The 13,908-nt window shown below is 32.4% G+C and overlaps 2 protein-coding genes across 3 annotated transcripts; both read left to right on the forward strand.

The window, feature by feature from the left end:
• The first annotated feature begins 4,065 nt into the window (after positions 1–4,065).
• LOC144549391 (CBL-interacting protein kinase 9-like) lies at positions 4,066–7,456 on the forward strand. 2 transcript variants are annotated; one of them, XR_013509669.1, is made up of 15 exons: positions 4,066–4,474; positions 4,568–4,630; positions 4,772–4,843; positions 5,026–5,133; positions 5,223–5,303; positions 5,391–5,441; positions 5,528–5,653; positions 5,768–5,857; positions 5,958–6,080; positions 6,455–6,565; positions 6,656–6,775; positions 6,858–6,914; positions 7,000–7,074; positions 7,170–7,337; positions 7,427–7,456. XR_013509669.1 is itself a non-coding variant. In XM_078298108.1 (14 exons), the coding sequence occupies exons 1-14, from the start codon at positions 4,304–4,306 to the stop codon at positions 7,266–7,268; spliced, it is 1,347 nt and encodes a 448-aa protein (XP_078154234.1). In that variant the 5' UTR covers positions 4,066–4,303; the 3' UTR covers positions 7,269–7,456. The 2 variants fall into 2 exon arrangements, 1 of the variants encoding a protein (XP_078154234.1); XM_078298108.1 differs by having other exon boundaries at positions 7,170–7,456.
• A 1,133-nt stretch (positions 7,457–8,589) lies between these two features.
• LOC144549394 (F-box/LRR-repeat/kelch-repeat protein At1g09650-like) lies at positions 8,590–10,395 on the forward strand. The gene is made up of 2 exons (XM_078298110.1): positions 8,590–8,738; positions 9,061–10,395. The coding sequence occupies exons 1-2, from the start codon at positions 8,685–8,687 to the stop codon at positions 10,207–10,209; spliced, it is 1,203 nt and encodes a 400-aa protein (XP_078154236.1). The 5' UTR covers positions 8,590–8,684; the 3' UTR covers positions 10,210–10,395.
• Positions 10,396–13,908: the final 3,513 nt, after the last annotated feature.

The following is a 13,908-nucleotide window of genomic DNA, read 5'->3' on the forward strand; positions in this document are numbered from 1 at the left end:
TATCTCCTCCATCCTCCTGAATTCAAAAGCTATTAACAAAAAACTGAATTCAATATTTTTTGTTACACCATGAGTACTCCAAACAACCAACAACCAACTAATAATTTAGAGTTATTATTTTTATTTTGCTATGTAGCATGATATATTTTATTATTTATAAACATGATTAATAGTATAATTTTTATTTTGCAGTAATTTTTAATTTATATTGTAATGATTTATTATATGAGATGTTTAAGAAATTATAATTATATTTAAATGTAAATAATTTCTCGAATACTTTGGAGTTGTGACCTATACCCGCTCTGGATCCGGAACCACCCCGTATCTGAACCGGACCCGATAATCCACAAACAAGTTACAGGTATCTATCTACCCGGAACCGAAAGACTGGACCTGAAATATCTAAGGGTAGATAGGTATCCGGATCCGGACCCGACCCGATTTGAAACAAATAAGTATATGGATCGAAATTTGGACCCGAACACTTTTAGTGTCCGGATCCAAATATAATAGTACCCGGACCCGACCCGACCCGATAGCACCTCTAATCGTTGGTTTTGTGCCCCAACCATATCCCATGTCCCTATCTCCATTTACAAAGTTCAAAAAGTCGATCCGAACTGTTCATTTTGTTCTACATATTAAAATGTGCTTAGAGATCAAATTTTATATTTTTTTTGGAATTTTTTTACTATTTTTTTAGATAGGTACAAAATCACTTCATCTGGACCATCCAAAAACAGTGATTAATTTAAATTAATACAAGGAATTAATTAAGCTGAAAACCATGCATGCAGCTAGCGCAGCAGCATTAATTTTCAAATACATTCTTGTGGGATGTCTTTGATTTTGCACTGTCTCATCAATGAATTTACTCCTTGGACGAATTTATGATACGTCCGGCAGATGCACCCCTTTTCGTTGAGATCGAGAGTTTCAATAACGGAGCACAATTCAATCATAGCTATATTTGTTGAACTTATTGTAGTCACTGTAGTCCTTCAGGAAGGAATATCCAGCCTCGGCAGTCCAGCAAATAAGAATCATGATGCATCCAAATGCAATTGTAATTGTTTTCAGCTTCATATCCATGATTATATATATATATATATAGAGAGAGAGAGAGAGAGAGAGAGAGAGAGAGAGAATCAAAAGAAAGTCACTTGACCTAAAAATAGAAAGGAAGTCGGATATATACAGACTGTGTCTGCCTGCATCGAACTCTGCAGAATATAAATTAAGAAGGATCGATGTTGTTAAAAATAAAAGGTGAAAAGAATTAATGCCAGTTGTAACTTGTAAATTAATGGACAGAGACGAAATGCATGGCTGTTAGATTTACAGACATACATGCAGCGATAATGAATGTATTCATGACATATATATATATATATATATATATGTTGGGGGGAAAGTATTTATTAATTGATTTGTGGGAATCCCAGGTGGGCCCAAAGGCCGGGTTGGTACATTAATTAAACTTTCTCAAATTAAATCCTCAACACAAAGTTTAATTCAAATAGCAACGATTAATTAATTAAGAATCAGGATCGAGTTCGATCGTTATATATGCAAAAATCAAAGTGTGTGTATATATATACATAAAATTTGGCAAATATTTTTTCGTCTAATATACTCTTTGATCCAATAACCAATCAATAATTCAATATATATAGATAGAGAGAGAGCTTGACTCATATCAAATTGATTATTTTTTAGGTCCCGTACAACTAAGTCGTTTTTCAATTTTCAAAGTCCAAAAAGTTGATCCAAACCGTTAGATGTGATTTCTATATTAAAATGTGCTTGGAGACCAAAGTTTATATTTTTTTTTATTTTTTTTACTATTTATTAAGCCACTTTGAAAATCATTGATCTAACGGTGGCTTAACAAAACAATAAAACCAAAAGACACCGTTGGATCAGCAATTTTCAAAGTGGCTTCATAAATAGTAAAAAAATTCAAAAAAATGTAAAATTTAGTCTCCAAGCACATGAAGCACCGTAGTCCAACTCTCTCTCTATATATGATGCCTCAAATTCTAAACATATATAGTATATATGTTCTTATATTATTCACGAAAAACAACAAAAACTATAAATTGAATTATTATTGACTATGTAGTTAGTTTGCAGGTTGACTTGAGGAAAATTCGGTAGCTCCTATATATCATGCTTCTCAAAAAAAGACTTGAGGAAAATTCACAGAAAAGAAAAATCTAAATTGAATGAGTTTATTGATTTTGTACTTAATTAGTTTGCTATTTGAAAGCAGAAAACTTAATTAGTATTATTTAATTCACGATTGACACTAGAATTAGCTCATTTTAGACTTTAATTATGCATTTTATTTAGTATTTTTTTTAATAAACAAGTAATTTCTAATTAATGCTGGCCTACATCATATATTAATATGTGCTTGGAGACCAAATTTTACATTTTTCTGAATTTTTTTACTATTTATTAAGCCACTTTGAAAATCGTTGATCCAACGGTTTTACTGTTTTATTAAGCCACCGTTGGATCAGCAATTTTCAAAGTGACTTAATAAATAGTAAACAAATTCAGAAAAATGTAAAATTTGGTCTCCAACCACATATTAATATGGAGAACAAGATGAACAGTTCAGATCAACTTTTGAATTTTGAAATTTCAAATTTGGACCGTGTGTATTTCGGCCCATATGCTACCGAAAACATATTAGCCTATCTCTATATATATTGACTTGGGTGAGCCATGGAGTAAAACGCTTTGTACTCCATGCCATATTTTCATTTTGAAAATTCAAACAACCAATTCGAACCTTCCAACATGTTCTCCATATTGAAATGTGCTTGGAAACTAAATTTTACATTTTTTGAAACTTTTTTACTATTTATTAAGCAATTTTGAAAATTATTGTTTTGCTATGAACAATAAAAAATAGTAAAAATTTCTGAACCATCGGAACAGCGATTTTCAAAATGGCTTAATAAATAATAATAAAAAATTCAAAAAATGTAAAATTTGGTCTTCAAGCACATTCCAATATGGAGATCATGTTGAGCAGTTCGAATCAGTCGTTTAGATTTTCAAAATAAAAATATAGTATCATGGAGCACAAACTCATTTTACTTCATGGCTCATTTTAGCCCAACTCTCTATATATATATAGGAGTTGGCTACGGTGCTATGCGGAGCATATATAGAGGACCTTCGTGCAACGGCTCAATCGAGTTTTTTAAATTGTAATGGTCGATCCGAACTATTCAACATGATCTTGCAAACCAAATTTTATATTTTTAAAAAAAAAAAATTACTATTTTTTCAGATAAGTAGAAAATAAAAAATGATGTAACATTCATTCAGTAACTGTGAATCTCCGAAGCTGTAAAATTGCAGCCCACACAATATATATTATATTATGACAAAAAAAACAAATATGCCCTGAGTTAAACGCAGTAGTATTTTATAAGATTCTAAATAGATGTTGATATTTATTGGATGAAGTATTTTGGATAAGTGTTAGTTAAATGCGTGGCTCTATGGCTATATATAATACACGTGTAATTGCCGAGCAATAATGGAGTAGGTCGCTTTCATAGGCGATAGATAAAGATAATACACGTGGTCTACGTGGTTTTAATTCATTTATTTATTTATTATTATTATTGATGTTATGATGTCATGATGTTATGATGTTATGATGTTTATGGGCTAAAAGCTACGCGCTTCAAACGCGAATACCCATTCCTTTTTTCCAGGAAGCTTCGCATTAAATTCCCTCTCCGTATATGAATTAATGCATACACCGAGATTGAAATTGATACTTGATCGGATGATGTCGGTGAACCACTTGTATTCAGATATATGCAAAGGATAGGACTTGATAAATTTTAAAATGAAAAGTTAATTAACTCCACCAACTAAATTCAATACTATTCATCGTGGGAGGGCCCACTTACTTAGTTATATAACTTATTATTTATGGGATTGCAACAAAAAGAGCATGACATGGTGAACCGAACCGAACCGAACCGAACCGAACCCAGGTCAATTTCTCAATAATTCCGCCTCACACTCATCCATCCATTCCATTCTCTTGAAATAATTCTCTCTCTTTCTCTGTCTCTGTCTCCTCGTAATCAATAAATCAAATCAAAACAGCCACCACCGCCTTCTCCTTCTCTTTCCCAATTCTCCACCTCCACCTTTTCTCTTCTCCTTCTCCTTCTCTTTCCCAAAACTCTTACATCCACCTTTTCTCTTCTCGGGAAGGAAAAGGAAAAAGGAACTCCAATCAAAAAAATAAAAAAAGGAGATGAGCGTAGCTGGTACCAAGACTCGGGTGGGACCGTACGAGCTTGGAAAGACCCTCGGAGAAGGCAGCTTTGCAAAGGTTAAATTCGCCAAAAATGTTCAAACTGGAGATTGCTTCGCTATCAAAATCCTCGATAAAAACCAAGTCCTCCAGCATAAGATGGTCGAAAATGTATATTATGTCTTTTCCTTTTCTCTTTTCAATTTCTTTCAATTCAATTCAATTCAATTCAATTCGCCTCTCATCCTATTTGTATTTGTATAGATCAAGAGGGAGATTTCTACTATGAAGCTCATCAAGCATCCCAATGTTGTTCACCTGCATGAGGTCTAATCAAACCTCTCTTAATTTATTTCTAAGCTAAGCTAGCCCTCCCCTCAGATTAAATAACATCCAATTTCCCTTCTTTCAAATTGAGATGTGTTATGGTGAATTAACTAACTAACTAACTAACACGTGATATTTCAGGTTTTGGCTAGCAAGACTAAGATATATATTGTTCTTGATTATGTTGATGGAGGGGAACTCTTTGACAGAATTGTAAGATCAAAATCCTTCAAATTTATATAATTACTTCTGGTCAAAATCATTTTCACTCAATTTCATGCTATAATTCATCACATTGACATCTTAGGATTCTCATATCAGTTAATTGGTATTCTCAAGTTTTGCCATGTCAAACAGTTTCGAAACATAAATGTCTAATTTTTAAAATTGCATAGGTAGAGCAAGGGAGACTCAAGGAAGATGATGCGAGAAGGTATTTCCACCAACTCATAAATGCTGTAGATTACTGTCACAGCCGAGGTGTATACCATAGAGACTTGAAGGTTAATTTTTTTTTTCTTTCTAAATCCAATTTTGCAATAACTTCTCCTTCCTAAGAATTAACAAACTTAATTATGAACAAATAATGTAGCCGGAGAATCTCCTTCTAGATTCCTATGGTGTTCTTAAAGTTTCAGACTTTGGCTTAAGCGCTTTTGCACCACAAGTCCAAGTAAGAACTATCTAATCAACTTAGATAATATTTCAACACTCTACTGTTATCAAATTTTGTCAAACTAATTTTTTATTTTTGTAATAGAATGGAATGCTGCATACAGCATGTGGTACTCCAAATTATGTCGCTCCTGAGGTACAATTCATTCTCTTGTCTGTTTTAGTTTTTTTTGTTGTTGTAATTCTGTGACATAAAATTACTGTGTTTTTATTATTTTTCAGGTGCTTACTGGTAAAGGCTATGACGGCACAGCATCGGATATATGGTCCTGTGGTGTCATTCTATTTGTTCTTATGGCCGGATATCTTCCCTTTGATGAAGCTAATGTTATGCAGTTATACAAAAAGGTAAAATGTTTTGTGTGATAATTTTTACGACCTGTAAGTATGTACCTTTCATAATGTCATTTCATACGTTGTACTTATATTGTCATTTTGTTTTCTTTTCCTGTTTGAATGCAGATATTCAAAGCAAGCTATTCATTCCCTGAATGGTTTTCTTCTGGTGCAAAAAAATTGATTAAAAGAATTCTGGATCCAAATCCTATTACCGTAAGTGCTAATTATTATCATTTGTGTTGGTTCATTCTTACTTTCAAAGGGTGAATGAGAAAGTGATATTGTAATTGCTTCCTTTTTATATTCTTAATAGAGAATAACAATAGAACAAATATTGGAAGACGCATGGTTCAAGAAAGATTACAGATCACCATGCTTTGAACAAGATCATGATGTGAGCCTCGATGATGTTGATGCTGTTTTCAATGATTCTGAGGTATTATAATCTTAATTGTGCATCTTAAATATTAAAATTACAATGATTATACTATTGCTCCAGTACACCAAGTTTTTGTTGGATGGATCATATTCGTTTGATTAGATGGTTGTACTACTATTGAGATTTTCTATAATCAAATAACAAGGATGTAAAAGTAATTTTGTTATAATCTGTATTTATCTGTGAATATTTTCTTACTAAAATTTAAGAACTAGTTTTTACCTGCCCTTATTTGATTGGATTATCAAAATTAAGTACTGAAATTTATACTAAAATGTGGTGTACTGTAGAATAACTCTTCAATATTTGCTAGAAAAAAACAGAAAGGAAATAGACTAACTGTTACATGTAAATTTTGTTGGGTTTTTTAGGAACACTTGGTAACAGAGAGGAAAGAGAAGCCTCAATCCTTAAATGCTTTTGCACTTATCTCAAGGTCTCAAGGCTTCAATCTTGGAAGCTTGTTTGAGAAGGAAAACATGGTATGTTTTCAGTAGAATTATTTATACCAAGTCATGGTAATTTTTTTTTTTTTTTACTTTCTAAAAAGAATTACATGGCATAACTTGTAGGGTACAACAATAAGACGGGAGACAACATTCACAAGCCAGCGCCCTGCAAATGAGATTATGTCGAGGATTGAGGAAACTGCCAAACCACTGGGCTTTAATGTTAGAAAACATAATTACAAGGTAATAGCAAAAAAATTAAAAGATCATTGTAATGTAATGCATTTATAAATTTCAACATATTTTGAAAGTTTGCTTGTTTCAGATGAAGTTGCAGGGTGACAAGAGTGGAAGAAAAGGCCACCTTTCTGTGGCAACAGAGGTATGTCTTACATTTTATTGTTAATATTAGAACAAACAATACCATTAGTATAGTATAGTATTCTAATTGTACATTCTTTCTTCAGGTTTTTGAGGTGGCTCCTTCGCTTCACATGGTCGAGCTTCGTAAGACAGGTGGCGACACTTTGGAATTTCACAAGGTACTAAAATGTAGATGCACAAAGCTCCTATTTTGATGCAACTACTAGTCAAGTGTTCACTGTTTCATTTTGTTTTTTATGTTCATTTTTTGCAGTTCTATAAGAGTTTCCAGACAGGCTTGAAAGACATAGTTTGGAAGGCAGAGCCAATATCCGAGGAGAGGGAGAGGGAGAAGGAGAAGGCGAAAAAATAAATCAAATTTTTGTAGTATACACTAAATTATGCATTCTGGAAGTAATGAAGAAATTACATGACAGAAGAGGCAAGTGGTATTCTATTTTATTGGAAGCTCAAAGAATTATCCATCTGTACATTTTATTTTAATTAATTTGCTTTGGCATATGTATGCAGGTTGACTGAAAATATCAGTTTTGTAAATAGTTTCATATTTATTGTTTATCGTTTTCCCTCTTATAGTGTCATATTTGCATTATAATGACGCATCTGCTAGAATTATTTATTTCATATGGACTGATTACGCTCATCTTTAAATCAGATTTTTATTCGATTAGATGGACATTGAAATCCTATATTACAGTGCAATGACAATTTTGGATTTATTTGTAGATTTTAAAGAATGTTTGGAATTATTTAACAAAGTTATCATTGATAATATTAAAAAAAAAAAAAATCAAACTATAAAACAAAAAAGGATTACAAATATGTTATTGGTCTTATAAAAATTGATCATATTAAATTTAATATAAATGTCATAATATGAGTGATGTTATGATACTATGTATAGTGTAGATCGGTTCATATTATAGATTCATATCTTCAATTTGAAAATCTAAACAGATCTGAGTTGTTGAACATGATCTTCTTATGAGCATATACATGGAGACCAAAATTTTCATTTTTTATAAAAAAAAAATTCTATTTTTTTAAATAGGTAAAAGATCACTATTTTTAGATAGTCTAGAATCTTTAATCAAGTAAATTTTTATCTATTTTTAAAATTATTAAAAAGATTCTTAAAAATATAAAATTGGTGTCTAAGTAAAGTCTCATATTGAGATCGCGTTTAGTGGTTCGGATCAATTATTGATCTTTGAAAATAAAAATATGAATTTATAATACAAAACTAATTTGCACTATTACTTGTTATGAAATTATTTAATGAATGTTATTTTTTTTAAAATACCCATTTTTGTGTCTTAAGGGTACGAATATAATATAGCTAAATTTTAATGTCATATTTTGTAAGTAATTTTTTTAATAGTGGAAGTTAACCTATTGGTAATAAATCCCAATCGTTTGAAAATAGATAATAGTGGTGACTGAGAACTGAAAGGGCATCGTGTGAATTATAATTTACAAGTTAAAGAAATGCTGACAATCAGCTATATAAATAATATGTAAAATAATTTTTAGAGGGGAAATACTTAATTGTGGAAGTTTTTGAGGGGGTATAGATGAAATTCGCCCATAAAAATTTTTTATGGCGGTGGAAAAGTAAAATATTTGCTTAATTAAGGAAGGCGTCCAAGTCCAAGTGCTAAAGAAAGAAAGATTGAAGCAAGAAATCAAATCTCCATCTTCTCTTCTAAATTTATAAAGGGGAACCTTCCTTCCTCTTCCTCTTCCTCTTCCCAAACAATTGACGACCATGTCGGCCACTGAAAATGCGATTTCAAATCTCTCAATCCACGACACCACCAAAGTAAGTTTTTTTTTTTATTTTTTTTTTTATTTCCCTATGTATAATCAATCCGATTGATTGATTGATTGATTAACTAACTTGTTGTTGGATTACAATTAATTATTGAAATACCCTTCCCTTCCCTTTGGATTGGATAATGTTAGAAGAAAAGAAACAGTCTTAATTAATTAACTAACTTGTTGTTGGATTGCGCCAGTTTAATCGAACATGGATGGTGATTGGTGGATGGAGAATTGGAGATCCTGTACGAGGATTTGTTATCATCTAATCAGCACCAGTTTAATCAATTAATTAATACTGTTTTTTTATTTCCTTTTTACAGATGAGTAAAAGTAAAGAAACAGACTTGGTTACAAAAGAATGTCAGAACCAGCACTATATCCCGCCTCAAGTCATGGTTAATATTTTGAAAAGGCTTCCTGGGAAGTCACTTGTAAGGTTCATGTCAGTTTGCAAACCATGGCACTCCCTCAGACTCAACTATTTCTTTCTCAACCTTCACTTTAACCATTCTCTCAACAATCCAAACATTTTAATCTTTGACCGAAATGCTGTCTATTCTGTCTTAAATTACCACAACCAACTTGTTATTCACAAGCAGTTTACTGCAAAAGTTCAGAGGCAGGAGGCTTCTTATACATCTAACACATGCCGGGGCCTTATCATATTATATGGTTCCAAATGGGGCTATGTTCTTAACCCTTGTACCAGAAAAGTTGAACATCTTCCCAAGGCAACTCCTGTTGGAAGAGATTATAACCATCCCAATTTAGGTCTAGGTTTCAGTGCTCACACTCTTCAATTCAAAGCAGTTCGTATTTACGAAAGCGGTAGAGGAACAAGTTGTGAAGTTTGTACCCTTGGTGAAGGAACTTGGAGACCCATTGAAAAGGAAAAGGGTGGTATTCCTTTCTCCGTTGCAGATTGCTCACCAGCTTATGCAAATAATGCCTTGTTTTGGATTGTTAAGGAGAAATACAACTGCATCCTTCGATTTGATGTAACCACAGAAGAATTCACACTTGTCAGTGTTCCCCCTAGCCTGACCAGGTCTGTTGGTGCTAAGAGCCAATTATCCTTGAGTATTCTTCACGGCCGCCTTTGCTTCATACATTTCTCTCTTTCTTCCCATAATAATAATCCTGTTGTCTACTTGTATGTACTTGATGACAGTAGTAATGCCGGGTTTACGTGGAAGTGTGAGCATGAAATTTGGCCTGACATGCCCTACTCTGACACAATTTCTATTGTCATCTCAAATGATAAGGTGTTTCTTTTTCGACCAAATTGGGAAATTTGGTACTCTTATGATCTGAAAGAGGGTACCACTTGCCAACTGAGCACCCCTCAGGATTGCTCAGTTCTGAGATCAATTGATTCAACTCCATTGTTAGTGTCTTGTGAGGAAAGCATTGTGCCTGTTCCTAAGGTCACTCGCAGGATTTCGAAAAACAAGCTTGTGAAAGAGTGAATGTTCGATTTCTTAAGATAGTCTTATTTGTAGTAGCATCTATTTTGAATAGTGAGTGAGTTTTGCTTGTGAAAGAGTTGACTGCTGCTTTTTTTTTTTTTTTTTTTTTTTTCTCCTTACATTTGATTTTGTTCAACTGTTTTTGAAACCCTGATTGAAAACAAACATGAGGATTGAGCTTTATTATAGTTGTTGTCTTGTCGATAGGAAACAAAATCTAGCAAGAAATAGTGTCTTGTTGGTATTGTGTGTTGTTGATTGAAAAAGTAAAAGGCTTTTAAACTAAGGGAAATACCATATGGACCTTATTGGGCCGAATTGAGGCCTTTCAACCCTTCCTCTTAAAAGATTACATATTCACTGCCTCATGACACACACGTGTTTATTTTTTCAGTACCTGTATTTAGATATAAACAAAAGATACTAATACTAGCAATTATATCAATAACAAATCATTCTCTTAGCCATTGTCATTGTTTATTTTAAGAACTACAAAACAAAGGTTTATGACCCCACAAAATAAGATTTGCATTGAGCTTAGATTAGATATACCTGACCTGACCTGACCTGGCCATCCAAAACTTAATTTGTTAGGTCGTTTTATTTATGAATACCACCCCCCACAAAAACAGAAAGCACAAAAAGAAAGGACAAAAACGGGGATGGCATGACAAGCTTTAAGCTTTAAGCTGATTGATGCTTATCGTCTTACAAGAATTTCAATGGGCCTGAGGAGTGAGGGCCCACTAGTTTTGATAGCCCGTTCAAGTTCAACCTGTCAATTCTTATAATGAGAAACCAATTAAAAAATAAGATAATGGAAAAGGAAAAGGAAAAGGACGAGGGTTTTGGTTGAGAGGATGCCATCAACCACGCATCATGAGTCATGACCATATATAGTATGCCTTTATTAATTATTAGGTGTTGTTTATGTCCAAGTTGTGCTTACATTAACATTACAACGATATTTAATATAATAACATCAGGCTAGCTGAGGCTGAGGCTGAGGCTGAGGCTGAGGCCGCCACCAGCTACCTTTTTTTGTTAAATTCATTTTTATTTTCATGTAATGTAATGTAATTAATATAATATATATGCAAGTGCCTGTGTTGTGCTTTTGCTGATTGGCTCCAACGTCTTAGCTGAGTATTAGTGGGACCGTACCAAATATGGGCTGCCAATTTCATGTACATACGACAGTCTAACTTCTTATATATTCAATTCAGAAACTAACTGGATTTGTATGTATTGCTAGTCATGCATATATAAATTACTCGTACGTTTCGAAATAAATAATGGAATTTATGCATGTAGATGAAAATTAAGATAATTTCGATGCAATATGAGGACAAGCTGATCAAAATGTCATAATTTCAACAACCCCAACGATATATAATATATATATAGTCAATTATTAATTGTTTCTTCTGCCTAGCTCAGGCCGCCTCCTTTATAATAGATGATCAACTGATGATGGTCAATTATTAAGCAGTGTTATAAATAGCTAGCTATAGCTACGCTATAATTTTTTTGGACTCTAAAAGCTATGGTGCTATGGTGCTATGGGTGATATATAGCTAGTTATCGGCGCTATAGCTAGCTACTTAGTGTAATCGCTTATTTTTTTAACCGTCCTGCTATACCGCTATAATCGTTATTTAAACCATTGATTTTAAGAGATGAACTAACTGCCCTCAAATTCAATCTCTGAGAATGTCCAGTTCAGTGCCTCTGTTTCCTTCAAAATATCACTAGAAAGTCTTTAAATATCTGTCTAAGGATTTAAACTCTAAAATCTAACTAGGTCAACTCCAAATTATTTTTGTCTCTGAGTATATATAAATAAAATTAAAAAATTCTTTCACCCACTCATTTTTTTTCTCCCGTCATTTTTGTTTATTTTTCCGACAATCTATGATGAATTTTGTGAATCTAAAACTATAAACGTCTTCTACTCAATCTCCTTTTTCAAATGAGATCCACGATAAAGTAATTTTGAGTTATATTTGTGTCGTTTTTATTTATAGTAAAAGCCCAAGCCTTTAAACTTAAGTCCACAATCCTTTAAAGTATTAATGTCAACCTTTAAATCTTTGTCTATCAAATTTTTATACGTATCAAATCTTCAAGAAAAAAATAGTAACACAAATATAATTCAAAAGTTTTACTTCTTTATGGATCTCATTTGAAAGAGAAAATCAAATAGAAGACGTTCGTATTTTTTTAATTACAAAATTCGTGACAGATTTTCAGAAAAATGAATAAGAATGATCAAAGGAAAAAAAGTGGGAGAAAGAAATTTATTTTTTTCTATTGTTGGAGATAAATTGGGAGTTAAACTAATTTGGAACATTTTTCGGAATAAAAACATGGAGGACAAAATATTTTCTCTTATTTTAAATAGTGAAGCGAAGAAAATAATGGGTAGGGAATTATTTTCCTGATTTTACCCTTTTCATGGCCAGACAATATTATTAGTATTAGTATTAGTATTAGTATTAGTATAGTACCAATGCTATAGATTGTTAGATTAATTCCGATCAAATGACTCCAAATTGTTTAATGTAAATTGTTTCACAAATATTTATGAACCACACTTTTACAAGTGTGTTTGGTAAACCTATTTGGAGGTTTTAGATTTAAAATTCCTTTATCAGAAAATAAAAATAAAAAATATATTTTTCCGAATTAAAAAATAATTGAGTTGATTGCATAAATGGGTGGTGCGTAGCGTAGGGAGAGGACTGAGGATAAGCATAAATTTGAATTTGTATTAAAGCCTTTGACTGGATCCTTGATAGCAACAAATAGTTAATTAATTAATACATGTTACAAACTCAAATGCCATTGTCATCATTGCAGAAATGGCAAAAGTGGTATCAAAAATAGTAAGCTGAAAAGTCATATATATATATCATATATATATATATCACAGAATGGATTATGCGTGCAGGACTGAAACTCATTTATGTTTTTTGAGGTAACTACTAACTTGTAATCGCGGGAAACCAATCATGAATCATGTGCTATATATATATATAGAGTTAGGCTGGGGTGCTATGGATAGCATAGAGGCCTCTATGCTACGGCTCAATATTCGAGTTTTCAAAATCCAAACGGTCGATCCGAACCGTTCATCTTATTCTTCATATTAATATCTGCTTGGAGACCAAATTTTACATTTTTCTGAATTTTTTTACTATTTATTAAGTATTTTACAAAATTGTTGATCCAACGGTGGCTGCACAAAACAGTAAAACCGTTGGATTAGCGATTTTCAAAGTGGCTTAATAAATAGTAAAAAAATTCACAAAATTATAAAATTTGGTCTCCAAGCAGATATTAATATGGAGAATAAGATGAACGGTTCGGATCAACCGTTTGGATTTTGAAAACTCTAATATTGAGCCGTAGCATAGAGGCCACTATGCTATCCATAGCACCCCAGCCTAACTCTATATATATATATATAGCAAAGCTAGGATGTGATGTGCTCATCAAGAGAGGTTGGTGAGCACAACTCCAAAAATATATCGGATCAACATTAAATGCTGAATTCAAACCGTTGAAATCCATTAATTAACTTCATGAGGGATGCATTTACATGCAAAATTTTGAAAGTTTCGAGTTTATTTGCTACAAGGTCAAGCGGTCAAAGAAATAATAAAAATTGAATACATAAAACAACTTATAAATTAA

This window comes from Carex rostrata, chromosome 35, assembly GCF_964058835.1.
Source record: "Carex rostrata chromosome 35, lpCarRost1.2, whole genome shotgun sequence".
Lineage (NCBI taxonomy): Eukaryota > Viridiplantae > Streptophyta > Magnoliopsida > Poales > Cyperaceae > Carex > Carex rostrata.

Bases quoted from the DNA above. Each gene is read 5' to 3' on its own strand.
- LOC144549391 (XM_078298108.1), top strand. From the start codon at position 4,304: ATGAGCGTAGCTGGTACCAAGACTCGGGTGGGACCGTACGAGCTTGGA. The intron at 4,844-5,025 runs GTAAGATCAAAA...AAAATTGCATAG, and splicing joins GGGAACTCTTTGACAGAATT to GTAGAGCAAGGGAGACTCAA. The intron at 6,776-6,857 runs GTAATAGCAAAA...TGCTTGTTTCAG, and splicing joins TTAGAAAACATAATTACAAG to ATGAAGTTGCAGGGTGACAA.
- LOC144549394 (XM_078298110.1), top strand. From the start codon at position 8,685: ATGTCGGCCACTGAAAATGCGATTTCAAATCTCTCAATCCACGACACC. The intron at 8,739-9,060 runs GTAAGTTTTTTT...TCCTTTTTACAG, and splicing joins CAATCCACGACACCACCAAA to ATGAGTAAAAGTAAAGAAAC.